Source organism: Nansenia antarctica (assembly GCF_963989245.1).
Source record: "Nansenia antarctica genome assembly, chromosome: 14".
Lineage (NCBI taxonomy): Eukaryota > Metazoa > Chordata > Actinopteri > Argentiniformes > Microstomatidae > Nansenia > Nansenia antarctica.
The window spans coordinates 19767869-19782149 of NC_137684.1; the positions used below are offsets into that span (position 1 = coordinate 19767869).

Below are 14281 nucleotides of genomic sequence, written 5' to 3' on the forward strand. Positions count from 1 at the left end.
AAGGAGGGGGTATCAAGGAGGAATGGTGGGTTTTGGTGTGTGGAAGAAAGGGGAGAGGTGGGGTATTTGTGGGGTACTTTTAAATTGGAAAATTGTATTTTATTTAATTGTGAACAAACATGAATTCCATTGAAATTAACCAAGACTTTTTTGTGATCAAATGTGTGTACATTTTTTTTTTATAATAACTGAGACAAACAATACAACAAACAATGAAATGACAGGCAGAAACAAACAAAATACAAATACACAGTTCCTACTCACACACACATACACCCCACCTCCACCCATCCTTAGTGACAAAAAATGTGTGTCTTGACATGGTTCATGAATGTCCTTGGGCCAGACACTTAAGTAAAGCCTGGTACACACATAAAGATTTTCAAAATCTTAACAGCTTTTTTATCTGAGAGAGAACCCACACATGAAGATAAAAAATCATGGATTGAACAGTTTTGATCGTATTGTGTGTGGTGTGCTCCGATATTCCCAATACAGCACACCACATACACAAAGATCTGTCCTACGACAGTCTCTCTAGAGTCTCGTCCCCCAAGCCAGAAATCTTGCGTGATCAGGGTAGTAGTACCCTGACTGATCTGTACGAGGCAGCCATGTGTGACGGGGCAAATAAAGTGCCAAAGAACGAAAAGCAGAAGACGTGTCAGTCAGTTTGCTTCTTGATTGGCTACATTCCATTCCACGTCACAATCGGACTCGGGAGTTGTCCATTTCGCCCACACACAAGAGGATTATTGATCGTAAATATTGAACATATTTTATATTTACGATTGTCGGCCCCGACCATTTTCCGAACAGATTGTCGGGAGAAATTTACTCTTAACACACCTCACACCACAGGATCATCTTGTAGGATCATCTTTAGAGCCATCTGATAATCGGGCGTTTGCTGTCCTTGTCGGAAGGGGGGAAATCGGGCCAAAATCAGACAGATTATCTTTATGTGTGTACCAGGTTTACGACACTTATGTACGCATGCAGGTTGTTTCACGTGTTACACAACTGTAAGCAAATGTAAGCACAGGTATCGGATATGGGTCATTTTAAAAAGTAGATGTAAGCAGGCGTTCGAATAAATTGGATGTAGGCAAAAATTCAGAACTAGGCATTACGACCTGCAGTGTAAATGCATCCTAAAGGGTTTCTCAGTTACCTACAATGACAATGACATGGCATCACCTGAATGGGAACATCACAGGTACAAGAAAAAAAACAGTGAAGTGGAAATCCAGCTCCCCATGGCATTTAAGCAGCCTCTCGCTAACAATTCAGACCGGGCTAAAGCAATAACAAACACCATATGTGTTTTTATAGCAGCGGACCATACTCTGTTGTTGAGAACACAGGGTTTAAACACATGTTGAAAGTAATCGAGCCTCGTTACATAGTTCCCTCTCACCTGCATTTCAGCCAGAAAATCATACTGCCCTTTATAAACAAGCACAAACTACAGTTGTCTACGACTTATCCAAGGCACCTGCTATCGCTCTCACGACCGATGGGTGGACATCTAGGGCCACTGAGTTATTTAAAAGTAACTGCGCACTACATCACAAATGTAACTTTATTATACAAGTACAGTACAGTTCAAATACAGTAAACCACTGTTTGATAATAATAATAATTAAAAAATAAGGGAAAATAAGAATGTCACCCCCTGCTGATTTTGTGAGTTTACCCCCTTACAAAGAAATAAACAGTCTATAATCTTAATGGTGGGTTCATTTTAACAGTGAAACACAGAATATTTAAAAAATCCCAGAAAATCCCATTATATGAATTTTGAAACGTTATTTTTGTTTTATTGAGTAAAAGTATTTCACCCCCTACCAACCAGCAAGAATTCTGGCTCCCACAGACCGGTTATGTGACCATGAGGCACACAGATTAGTCCTCTCACTTTAAGAAAGTACTCCTAATCTCAACTCGTTACCTGTATAAAAGACACCTGTCCACAGAATCAATCAATCAATAATCAATCAATGGGGGGTAAACTCCCAAAATCAGCAGGGGGTGAAATACTTATTTCTCCCACTGTATATAGTATATATCTTGGGTGAATTTTTACCCTGCTGTACCGAACCGTGACACTAACCCTAACCGTGGTATGTACCGAACCAAAATCTTTGTGTACCGTTACACTCCTAGTCGAAACCCATCTGAAGTTTGGCCTCCGAAGCCACATGGACCCTGCCCTTGACCGACAAAGAGAAAATGTAAACTCTGAGGAATTGTGTCGCGTCCCATTGTGCACAATGCACCACCTGGTCACATGGTCAACTGGGGCTGGGCCTGCAGGAGACATGACCCCAAAGGGAGCAGGTCACCTGCATGCGACAGGTGATAGACACGCCCTATACCAGTATCACTGGCCTGTACCAGGCGGGATTGAACAGGAAAGCGTGCTTATATCAACTGCATTGATATCATGTCATTTTGCCCAAAAGGTTTTGTGTACTCCTCCTCACAGTCAATGAGTGTATATCTTGTGAGCTTAGAATGATAAGGTTCTATCTCCGTTTAGGGTAGTTCAGAGATATTGAGCGTCAACGTTTTTACATTCCATTATGTTTTGTGAGATGGAACCTTTGTATTTTATTAATTACTAACTCAAAAATGTCAACATTTTAAAAAATAACACCACACAGGCATTAATAAACACCTAATGGATCAGATTATGTAAAAAACTCTTTTTTTTTTTGAGATAGAACCTTATAATTCTAACGTCACAATCTGTTTAATGAGTGGAATACTCTATTATACAATTGTGTTTGTGTAAACCCTCAGGGTTTTAGGATAGAATAGCTACGTGCCTCCATCTGACCCAATAGTTCCTGCGTTAGACAGTCATAACAAGCAGTCCATTATCAACACCTGAATGACCATGTGTGACCATGTGACTAGACAGAGGGAATCTCATGAGTAATCTCATTTTGATTGTGCCTTTGAGTAGGGAAAGCAGAAGTGGCTTGAATTAGTATCATACGGTTTTATTAGGGGAAATTAGACTCCACAGAGTCCAGAGAATGATGGAATAGTTGATTGAATCTAGTTACCTCCAAACTAGCCATTTGTTTATCACTTGGGCCAGTTACCTAACCTCAAGTCATATGACCCAGATCCTGCGTGTGATGTCCTATCACATTAACATGCATGCTACTAGTAATTTGGAGAGTGTAAAACACACACAAGCTGATATTGATGTCCCCTAACACATTTCTTTCCATTACAAAACTGGAAGCTTGCCATTGGCTGCCACCCCCCCCCTCCCCCACCCCCCACCCCCCCGTTTCCTGGGCAACCCTGTCAGGGTGGAGGAAAAGAGCAAATCATGTGAGGGCAGAGCATCTCTCCCTCTCTCCTCCCCCCTCCCCTCTCTGTATATAACAGGCTCTCCCCATGCTTTTACTCCACTCCAGTTCTACATTGCAGAAGGAATGGCCACGGGTTGCAGTAGCAGCATACTCCTGCCCTTCCTCTGTAATCTCTCTGTCGCCCATCCCTCTCCCCCCATGTGTTTTGCTCTCTTCTCCTCTGTTCCCTCATCTTCTGTTTGAGCGTCTCTGGCGTGTGTGTGGACGGTGGCTGCATCGATGCAAAATGGGTTGTGGCAATTCCTCAGCCACCAGCACCTCAGAAGGGGGTGAGTGTTTCCAGAACATCTGCATGCTGTGTTTGAATGTTGTCATAGTGTCTGTGCAAAGAGGAGGATTTGATATAAATGTAAATGAGTAGGGTTAAGCCAGCTGTGTGTGTGTTTGTGCCTGTGTGTGCCTGTGTGTGCGTCTGTGTGTGTGTGTGTGTCTGTGAGGCAGGGAGGACATGTGTGTGTTTTGAACTTCTCTGTGTACAACACTTTGCTGCATCCTTATGTTTATGGAACATGTGTTTTAGGTGTGGAGGGTGGACTATGGGAGGGTGCAGAGGGTGCCTCACTGTCTCACTGTCTCTGGTGGTTGACTTTGACCCCTGGTAGCTGAGAGACAGCAGAGTGTCTGCAAGAATGTACTAGTTTAGTGGTTGAGTTAGGTTTACAAAGAATGTATATGGTGTACTGTGTGTGTGTGTGTGTGTGTGTGTGTGTGTGTGTGTGTGTGTGTGTGTGTGTGTGTGTCTGCGTCTGTATGTGCGCGTGTGTGCATCTGTGTTCAGTTCACAGCTCTTCTAATGTCTATATCTTCTGTTGGTCTCCGTGGGATTTGTGGATGAAAGGAAAGCAGGACTTTGACATCTTTGCAGCGATCCTCCCTTTTGAACGCTCTCTCAATTGCCAGGTTTCATTCATCACATTTTACTGGGCAAATACCATAAGGTCTCACTCATACTTTTAATTGGTGCTAGCCAATATACTCTCATTCAGGGTTTTTTTCCCATCTCACATCAAAGCTTTTAAACTAACCCCTGCCATGGTAGTAAAGTGGAAGGTAATCAGGCACAGCAGTGTCTGTGGAATTACCTCACCACCATCAAAGCAACAGTGTGTGTGTGTGTGTGTGTGTGTGTGTGTGTGTGTGTGTGTGTGTACCTGTGTATGTGTGTGCGTGCGTGTGTTGCTAATCAGCTACAGCCAGACACGGTCCCTGTGTAATAGAACCACGGGCAGCTAAAGGGACCAGCGTTCCCATGTTGACCATCCCCAAAGCTACATCTGAGCTGGTATCTGTGTTGCTAGTGAGGTTTGTGTTGGTTTTAGATGAGGGGGGAAGAAAAGTGTGTTTGTTGTCTATGTGTGAGGGACATTTACCTCCAAATGGTTTAGAGGTCAATACCCAGCACAAGGACATATGACAACCTGTCACATTGACAAATGGTGGTGGGTTTGTGTCATTTATCCATGAACCTACAGTACCTGCTCACTAGGCTTAAGTCAAAGGATATTGTCCCCCTTATTAACGTACACATATCTGCCGTTATGTTTTCATCGTGTCTTGGGATTTGACTGATGGCACATTGGATCTTTCATCTAGGTCAACACTACATGTTTCACCACTACATCGATCTTGATATCAAAAGACTCATCATTTCTGCATATTTTTCTCAGCGTCAGCAGTCAGAAAACATCTGTGAAATTACAAACTGTAACAACACTAGCCTTAGCAGTGTTTTATTTCTCTATCCAGTGAGCTGACTGTGGTTAATGCGCTACCTTTTGAATAAGCAGGAGGTCCGTAATTCGATCCCAGCTCGAGTCAGTAGTGCAGTATGCAGTATACCCTCTCTCTTTACTACAATATTATAAGGCCCCGCTCTCACAGCTGCTAAATTCATTTCTCAGTCTTAATCGAAGTTATCCTGTTACACATGAACACAACTTTACTACGAGAGTCATACCAAAAGTGTGTCTTGTTAGAAGCCTATAACAAGCCATGCCTAATGTGTGTATCAGTCAAGAAGACTTCTGAGACTGAACAATCCCCTTTTTCCTTATCCACCCACGTTTTTGGCCTAAAGCTGAATAGGACAGAGACCTCCTAAATGTATACTCATGTATGCTCATCCCTGGTCTTGTGTACCCAGATGTTAAACCTTGAGCATGAATGAGCTTTTGTAAGGCCTCTGAATGGGCCTCTGTGTTCGATCAGCTGCAGACTCACCCCATGTACAGTCTCAAGCCTTATTCTCTCTATATCTAAGAGTAACATTATGGCATTGTATTGTTTTGTGACAGATATCGTGTGTTCTCGTTTCAGTTAGCTTTAGTTTTTACTTTCTACAACACTCTCTGTCAAAGTAAAGGTGTGAGGTTAGAGGGGATGGGGGAAGTTTTTTTTTCATCTAAATCGTAGTGGAGTGGAGGGACAGCTAGGAGTGGAGGTTAATTGAAACCCAGTTGTGAATTCACAGTCACAGTATACTCAACAAGGATGAGTCACAGATGTGTACAATGTACTGTAGAGCAACTCTATAATGGAAGCAGGTCAAGGCTTGGCTATTGATGAAGTTGAATGAAATCTAGAATGGCTAGTTCTCTTTTCGACATGTGCTCACTCGTCTACAATCATGTGACTGAAGAGACACATGCTAAGCTACAGTACAAGATCTAAGATACTTAACATAATTTCCCCCTATTTCCACTATCAGGCAGTTGCTCCATCTCACCTCCTTCCTGTTGACGGTCATCTACAGTCAGGCGCTCCACTAACACACAGACCATACCTAATACCTCCATCTTAGCCCAACACACTCATGTCCCTCCCTCCTTTCCCTCGGTAACCTCAAGTTGCCTTTTGACCTCTGTGTGTCCTGGACTCCTCCTCGTTGCCCAGTGACAGTGTGATTACCGTAAGATAGGACAGGTTTTGATGGTTCCCAAGGAGAGCTGTGGAGTGCCACTCAAAGGCAGCCTGCCCTGCCATCTCATCTCAGCTGGGCTGAGCTAGCCAAGAGCCTCCAGCATTCTCTTTTTGTCCCTCCGCCCCAATTAATGGAGCATTTTACAGTCAAGGCTTTTAAGTGTCGGACATTAAAGTCCACGCCTCATTGATTTCCATAACGCGATTAAGTCAAAGAGATGTGGTCTCTCTGTGTTTACAGCTATTGATATGGATGAGATCGGTGTGGACGGTGGCAATTCAGGTAGCAATTATTCAGATCAGTGATCAGGCTCAGGAAGATAGTTTTTCATGGTTTTTGCACTCGTACCTGTCCAACAGTATTGCCTGGTTGGTCTTGTATTGATCTTTAAATGAAGTGGTCAACAGTTCCACAAGATACTAGGTGAAAGTGTTTGGGGGTATAAGTTATTTCAGAGACAGTATTGTTGTAAGTGATTCTAGTTGATTCTCTGGGGATAAAGAAACAGAGAAACACATAACAGAATACAAAGAGAACCTGTGAGTCATTGTAGGGTTGATAGGATGCTTGTTGACTGATTCGGCGAGGCAAAACCACCCCATTCTTATACCTGTACTGTGTAGTTGCATTATTATGGGAAATAATTTACAAATCATACTGTATTTCTTTTTCTCATGTTTGCAGGACCTGCAGATGTCTCCAAAGACGTGTAAGTACATAAACTCTCATCATAGTAGATAATATGTAACTCACACTCTTAGAAAAAAGGGTTAATCTGCTTGCCCCTTTAGGCTAACCTGTTGAAGAACTCTTTTGGTTAGCATGTAGAACTCTTTTGGTTAGCATGTAGAACTCTTTTGGTTAGCATGTAGAACTCTTTTGGTTAGCATGTAGAACTCTTTCCACAGAGAACTGAAAAGGCCTTTTCAAAGGGGTCTACTACCCTTTACTAACCCTTTTTGGTTATAGGTAGATCCTTTTTTTCCCTATGAGTGAATTAACCCTTAGACTTGGGTTGACATTGACTTTCAAATGACACAGCAATGTACACTTACACTTTAGACTACTCCAAAACCTCATAAAACTATAAGAGGAACCTACATGTATTTTTCCTGAGGTATTTTGGCTATCAATGTGGACTTTTGTTTCAGTCTGCTATTCAGACTGAAACATGTCACAAAAATCGTGTTTCTAAACTGCAATTGTACTCTCTCCAATCCTTCGTTTCTGTTAGAGAACATTCATAATCGAATAAACATTCTAGCTGCATTGAAAATAATATGCCCATGGCCAATGCACAATTGTGCAATGCACAATCTTCAGTTTTCTCTGTCTTTAGACAACATTCTACAACATTCTACATACAACATTCTACATTCTACAACATTCAACAACTCTCATGATGGCTGTAATGATTAGAGATCTGAAAGGGTAGGAAGCGATGGCAGTGTTGCTGTTTTTGTAACAGTTTTGTCGTGTTGGTATTGAATTCCACTTCTGTGCAAGCAGTTTGAATGCCTTGTGTTAAGTGTATGTCTCGGAAATGCCATTAGTTAGACAATGATAGGGGTATATTGTTCTCCTGCTATGCAGTGTCGGAAATGGTAATTATGGGTGACCTCAACTCCAACGATTTTTCCTCTGTGTTTATTTCTGTGGCAGATAAGCATGCTACAGTTAAAAGGAGAATTACGAATAGAGCCGATCCCTGGTACTCTCCTGAGCTCTCTAAATGAGTCAAGGAAAGAAACCTAGCCTGAGCTAAGGGTAGGAGGATAGCGGACTTAAATCAGCTATCCTTCAGACAGCTCAGAAATAGATGATCAAAAAAAATAATGTTATTTGTATAGCACATTTCTTATCAAATGTGACCCAATGCGCTTCACAAAGAGCAAAGAAGGTAAAGCAACAACTAAGATGGACATTTAAAAGGCGAGATTGAATAAGTAGGTTTTGAGGTCTCGCTTAAATGTTTTCCAGAATTTTGGATAATCTCAGGCTCTCAGGTAGGGTGTTCCATAGTCTGGGAGCAGTATTACTGAAAGCTGTGTCTCCATATCTCTTGGTCCTGGCTTCTGAGACCGTCAGCAGTTCAGTGCCAGTGAACCTCAGGGGTCTACCTGGTGTGTATTTTAAGCATGTCCATGATGTATTTGGGTGCATGGCAGTGGAGTGATTTATAGACTAGTAAAATAATGAGTCTATTCTATAGCTGACAGGGAGCCAGTGCAGTGATCCCAGGACTGGTGTGATGTGTGCTCTCCGTCTGGTCCTTGTAAGGACACGTGCAGCAGCATTCTGAACCATTTGCAGTCGACTAATCACTTTTTTTGGTAGACCTGTCAGGAGAGCATTGCAGTAATCTAGTCTGCTAGTGACAAACGCATGCATTAGTTTTTCAGTGTCTGCTTGGGAGAGAATAGATTGCACCGTAGTAATGTTTCTTAAATGATAGAAGGATATTTTTGTTGTATTTTTGATATGGGTTTCAAAATTAAGATCTGAGTCAATTATGACACCTATATTTCTGGCCTGGCACTTAGTGTTAAGTGCAAGTGTTTTGAAATGTGCAGATCATTTCTCTCTCTCGGCTTTCGCACCGATGATCAATACCTCTGTTGTCTCTTGATTGAGTTGGAGAAAATGTTATGTCATCCATGCATTGATATCAGCAATACAATCTATCAGGTGGTTAACCATCCCGTAGTCATTGGGAGTTACTGAGATATAAAGCTGAGTGTCGTCAGCATAGCTATGGTAGTTAATGCTGTGCCTCCTAATGACACAGCAACGGTCCTAGAATGGAGCCCTGGGGAACTCCACAGGTCACGCTATAGTTTTTGGAGTTATGGGGCCACAATCTCGGCCAGTTAGATATGTCATGAACCAGTTTAAGACTGGACCAAAGAGGCTGACCCAGTTTTCAAGTCTCTCCATGAGTATGTTATGGTCCACAGTATCAAAAGCTGCACTCAAGTCTAAAAGGACATGGATAGAGTTTTTTGGAGTCAGCATTAATTCTAAGGTCATTTGTCACCTTGACTAATGCAGTTGCTGTGCTGTGGTATGAGCGGAAGCCTGACTGGAATGGGCCATAGCTATCATTTGAGACTAGGAATTCATGAAGTTGCTTGAACACTTGAACTTTTTCCAGAATTTTGCTTAAAAAATAAAGATTGGATATTGGTCTACAGTTTCTAGGGGTCAGAGGGATCTAGGTCACTTTTCTTTTGTGGTGGTGGATGTTCAGTGCAAAACAAAATGTGGTCTTGTCTGAGTAATACACATTCTAATAGTTGTTATCTTATCCCTGAAGTGAGCTGCGAATTCCTCGCATTTGGTGGCAGAGGCTGTACTGTCTAGTGTTCTAGGAGCAGGATTTACAAGGCTATCAATTGTTGAGTGATTTTCTTTCTAGCATTTCCCATTGCCTTATTAAAGGTAGAGAGATGTTCTTTAAAATATTTCCTGGTCAACCTGTAATTTGCTCTTTCTCCATCTGCGCTCAGCTTTCCTACATGTTCTCTTAATAATAATAATAATAATAATAATAATAATAATAATAATAATAATAATAATACATTAGACTTATATAGCGCTTTTCTAGACACTCAAAGACGCTTTACAAACTGAAAATATCGAGTAGTAATAATAAAAAGAAACATAAAATAAATAAAAGAAAGTATAGGGGCCTAATTAAGGTAGTGCTGGGGACACATGGGAAGGGGAGGGGGAGAGGGTTAACTGGTGAAGGCGAGCTTGAAGAGGTGGGTTTTGAGGGCCTGTTTAAATGTTGGCAGGGTGTTGGCCTGTCTGATGTGGTTGGGGAGGGCGTTCCAGAGGGACGGGGCTGCGGCTGAAAAGGCCCCTATCACCCCAGGTCCGGAGCTTGATGATACAGGAGGAGTCTCTTACTCGTCTCCTCTTCTTGGTGGTGATCCAATGGCCTGCTGGTGTAGAGCAAGAGTGATTTATATCTAGGATGGAGCTTACACACACAGGGGCTTTGATGTTGCAGGCAGTGTGCATTCTATGTCTGTAGCTATTGTGTTTAGAAAATTCTCGCCCTCTTGGATCTGATGAAGAACTGAAATCCGACCCTTCAACCTGGTGGCTAAGTTCCAGGCAACCGGAGCGACCCATGGGAGAGGAGAGTAGTGTCATCTCCACCGGACGGCTGCTGAGGAGTGAGAAAACTATTCTGGCCAGTACACAAATGTGAAAGAAGGCACCGGCTGTCGGTCTAGTAGTAGCCTCTAGAGAGAGTGTTTCTGATCTGTGGTGGGACAGTTATTTTGGGTGTTTTCTTAATCATGGTGAGCATTCTTCGGTCATCCACTGTAAAAGACTTCCTTGGCCTGTCAAGCCGTTTGTGATTTCTGAGCTCACCGGTGCTTTCTTTCCTTTTAATGATATTTCTGATTGATTTTTGATTGATATTTCAGCGGTATTAATGGCTTCCCTTACTTTCATTGAAGTCTCTTTGGTCCTCGTGTTGACAGACACCAACACCAGACTCCAAAGGCAAACGCAAAGCTTAGAATAAATACTAGATATTGAGAGCTCGCTCATGACTGCACAAATTATGTGACGGAATGGATCACACCTGACGAACCAGAAACACCTATCAAGCCAGTTGTCCCATCACTTTATGGTACCCTGAAATAGGGGGACTGTGCATAAAAGTGTTACCAATATGGACACAAATACCATCAAATAAAAGCTGAGAATCTTGACTTAAAACAAACCTTTGGAGTGTAGAGCCCAAAGTAGAAAAAATAATGCTTCCCTGTCCCATTACTTATGCAGATAGTTAGCTGACTGGTTATTATAATAATTCCATACAGTTTTAGAACAGAAGTTTTTATTTTATTAGGGAGAATCGTCCTTCTCTGCCTCAGTGGACCAGCCTCCACTGTCCTCAGGGTGGACTGAGGTAGGAGCACTTGGACCCATACACTTGTTTTAAATCCTTGGTTAGGGTCTAGCTCACAGAAACATTGTTCTTGTTTTTGATTAATTAATGTGTGTATTTGGTGTTTTATTGTATTGTGTTTTTAAGGTGTTGTAAGGTGTTTGTAACCATATTTGTATTGTAAACAGGGCGCACCTGCAAAATAGATATCATTCTCAGTGTGTCTCCCTGGATAAATAAAGGTTAAATAAAAAAAAATGCTTGGGCATTGGTTGCATTTCCAAAACAATTCTCTGAATCAATCAGCGGTGTGTGTGTGTGTGTGTGTGTGTGTGTGTGTGTGTGTGTGTGTGTGTGTGTGTGTGTGTGTGTGTGTGTGTGTGTGCGTGTGTGTTCTGTGATAAACATCTTAGTAGCCACAGTGCTAAATCCAGGACCCATGGGGGCTGACAGCAGCACAGTGGCCAACCAAGACCAGTATACACACACACACACACACACACACACACACACACACACACATACAAATGTTTATCTACATGGTTAGCTCTATTTTTTCCCGTAATGCCTCTTTTCTGGACAGAGAACACAGGTAAAAATGATAACATCCACATCATGGTAATAGCATAGCCAAAGAACACTATTGGACTATTATAGAAAATGACTACGTAGCGTGTATTGTTAACCCCATATGTCATAACCATTTCCTGCTCTACTGTTTGTTATTCCTGTATTAATGTCTCTCTTTGTATTGCAGTGGTATTTCTCATATGTGAACCTTCTTATGATTCTGTTTTTAAAGGAACAATCTGGCATTAGTGCATCCATTTTTTAACTTTTAAATTAATTACATATCCCCATTGATTCTTGAAGAATAGATAGATAGAAAAGTACTTTATTGATCCCTGAGCGGAAATTAAGGCGTTACAGCAGCTCTCATCACAAACAACAACAACAACAACAAAATAAAGTGACAATATATTAATAGAATAAAATAGACATCTGAAACAGTATATACAGTAAGAACATGATTTAGTATCCCCCAGCCTGACTCTGATCACCCTGATCGAGCCAGGCAGAGGAGTTGTACAGTCTTATTGCAGCAGGCAGAAAAAATCTCCTATAGCGCTCCTTAGTGCAACGTAACTTATAACATATGAATGCCTCATGATCTTAGTTCAACTGTCTTACCCCATCAGAAGCCATAATAGAATTGTTTTAGTCCATTGCTCTTGTAAACAAACTCTGTATAGCTTTAAAACATGGTTAAAACTACTGTACCATTTTGATGTTATGGCCAGTCAGTCCTCACATCCATTATGTATCTAAATTTGAGAGTGGTTAAATTTTCTCCAGCCCTCTCCCTTAGCTGTTTACCCAGAAGTGGCAGCGAGAAGGCTTGGCTGTTATTTGCATCTCAGATGACCCCTTCAAGAGCCGATCTAATCTGTGTTTCTTCTCTCAATCAGGACAGACGATCCCTCGCCTGACGATGAGAAAAGAAGGTAAGAGCTTTGGCTATTCTCTCTCTCTCTACCCCTCTCTCTTCTTCCGCGCCTTGAATGTGCATTTCACACACATAATACCCGTGTTGTTGTTGGTGGGTGTCTGACAGTGTATATGTTTGTTATAGGCTGTGTGTAAATGACCATTTGACCTTCCTCCACTCTCCATCTCCCAGGAACTATGGCGGGGTCTACGTGGGTCTACCGGCCGACATGACCAGTGTGGCAGCCAGTCAGTCAAAGTCCACACGCAAAGGTAAACAGGAGGATCTTCCTTTGCTCAAACACAAGTCAAACTTTATCTGCTCAAACTAGCCTGACAAAAGAGTAGACTGTGGTGGTGAAAGAACTGTTCATAATAGTCATTTTTGCACCATGTCTCAAGACTTGCCCGATTTAATACTGTGTCCTTCCATAACAAGATGTTATATAACAGCTATTAAATGTGAAAGTGTCTGGTGAAAAAGTTCTCAAGTAGGCCATGGTCATTTTTCATTTTCTTCCAGATTATTAAAGTGCAGATTGTAAGATTTCAAAGGATGTGTCATACATATTGAAATAGTTGAAAATAGTTGAAGAAGATTTGAATGTTGGTACACCTCAAACCAAATACCAGAGAAACCACCTTTGAATCAAAACACATGCAAAACAGCTGCTAGTAGCTAGCAGCAAAGAAGGAACATCGCTGTGAACATGTAATTGCATTGCAATTGCAAACTTGTCACCTTTCTGGGGGAAATTCACAGTTTTTACCTCAAAATAGGTCACCCACGTGAATCTCATAGATCTGCAAAAAAGATATATTTGGTGGTATAAGCTTTCTGGACTTGAGAATTGCCGACATACGGACCTTGTCACCAGACCGTGTCACAAATATGAAAGGAGTTGAGATGTAAAGAGAGACGTGTAGATGAGTGAAAGCTTGTGTTTTGTAATTAGTCATTCACACACAGTCTGTCTGCCAAGGTTACATTGATAATGGTGAATTGATCTGTTGCTGTCTCTATAGACTGACAGGGAGGTATTGTGTGGTTACACGCAATCTTGCGTGAATTGGGGGGGGGGGGGGGGGGGTGCGTGTGATCCTTGTAGAATCAAAAAAGACAGACTGAGAGAGTGATCTCTGGCTCTGGCTAGTTTTTGGTTCTGAAATTCAGTTACAGCAGACACAGGAGTTTATAAGGTTACAGATCAGGACCATTAACAGCCATGGGCAGTCTCCAGAACATGTGGCAGATGATAGGCCTGAAGAAGAGGGGCATCTGCCTGCTCGTTTGAAACGAGACAGACTGGAGACTGCATATTAGTGATGTTGGACTTCACAAGGTTGTGTGTTTGTGTGTGTGTGTGTGTGTGTGTGTGTGTGTGTGTATGAACTTGCGTGGGCTTCTGCACGCCAGGGGAATTCAGTAGGCAACACACCATTTTGCCCCCCAAGGGATGCAATTGAAAACTGCAATTGAAAAGGCCCACCTCCCTGAGTTGTGGAAGGTAAACATCGCATCTCAAACCAAAATGTGAGGGCTGGCCTGGTTTTGGCCAAGGT

General features: G+C 42.0%; 1 protein-coding gene across 1 annotated transcript; it reads left to right on the forward strand.

Annotated features, from left to right (window-relative positions):
- Positions 1-3621: 3621 nt before the first annotated feature.
- On the forward strand, positions 3622-13050 carry c25h12orf75 (chromosome 25 C12orf75 homolog; the record flags this gene model as incomplete). Its single annotated transcript, XM_080544672.1, has 4 exons — positions 3622-3664; positions 7000-7024; positions 12700-12735; positions 12912-13050. 4 exons carry the CDS (start codon positions 3622-3624, stop codon positions 13048-13050), a joined length of 243 nt encoding a protein of 80 aa, XP_080400798.1.
- Positions 13051-14281: the final 1231 nt, after the last annotated feature.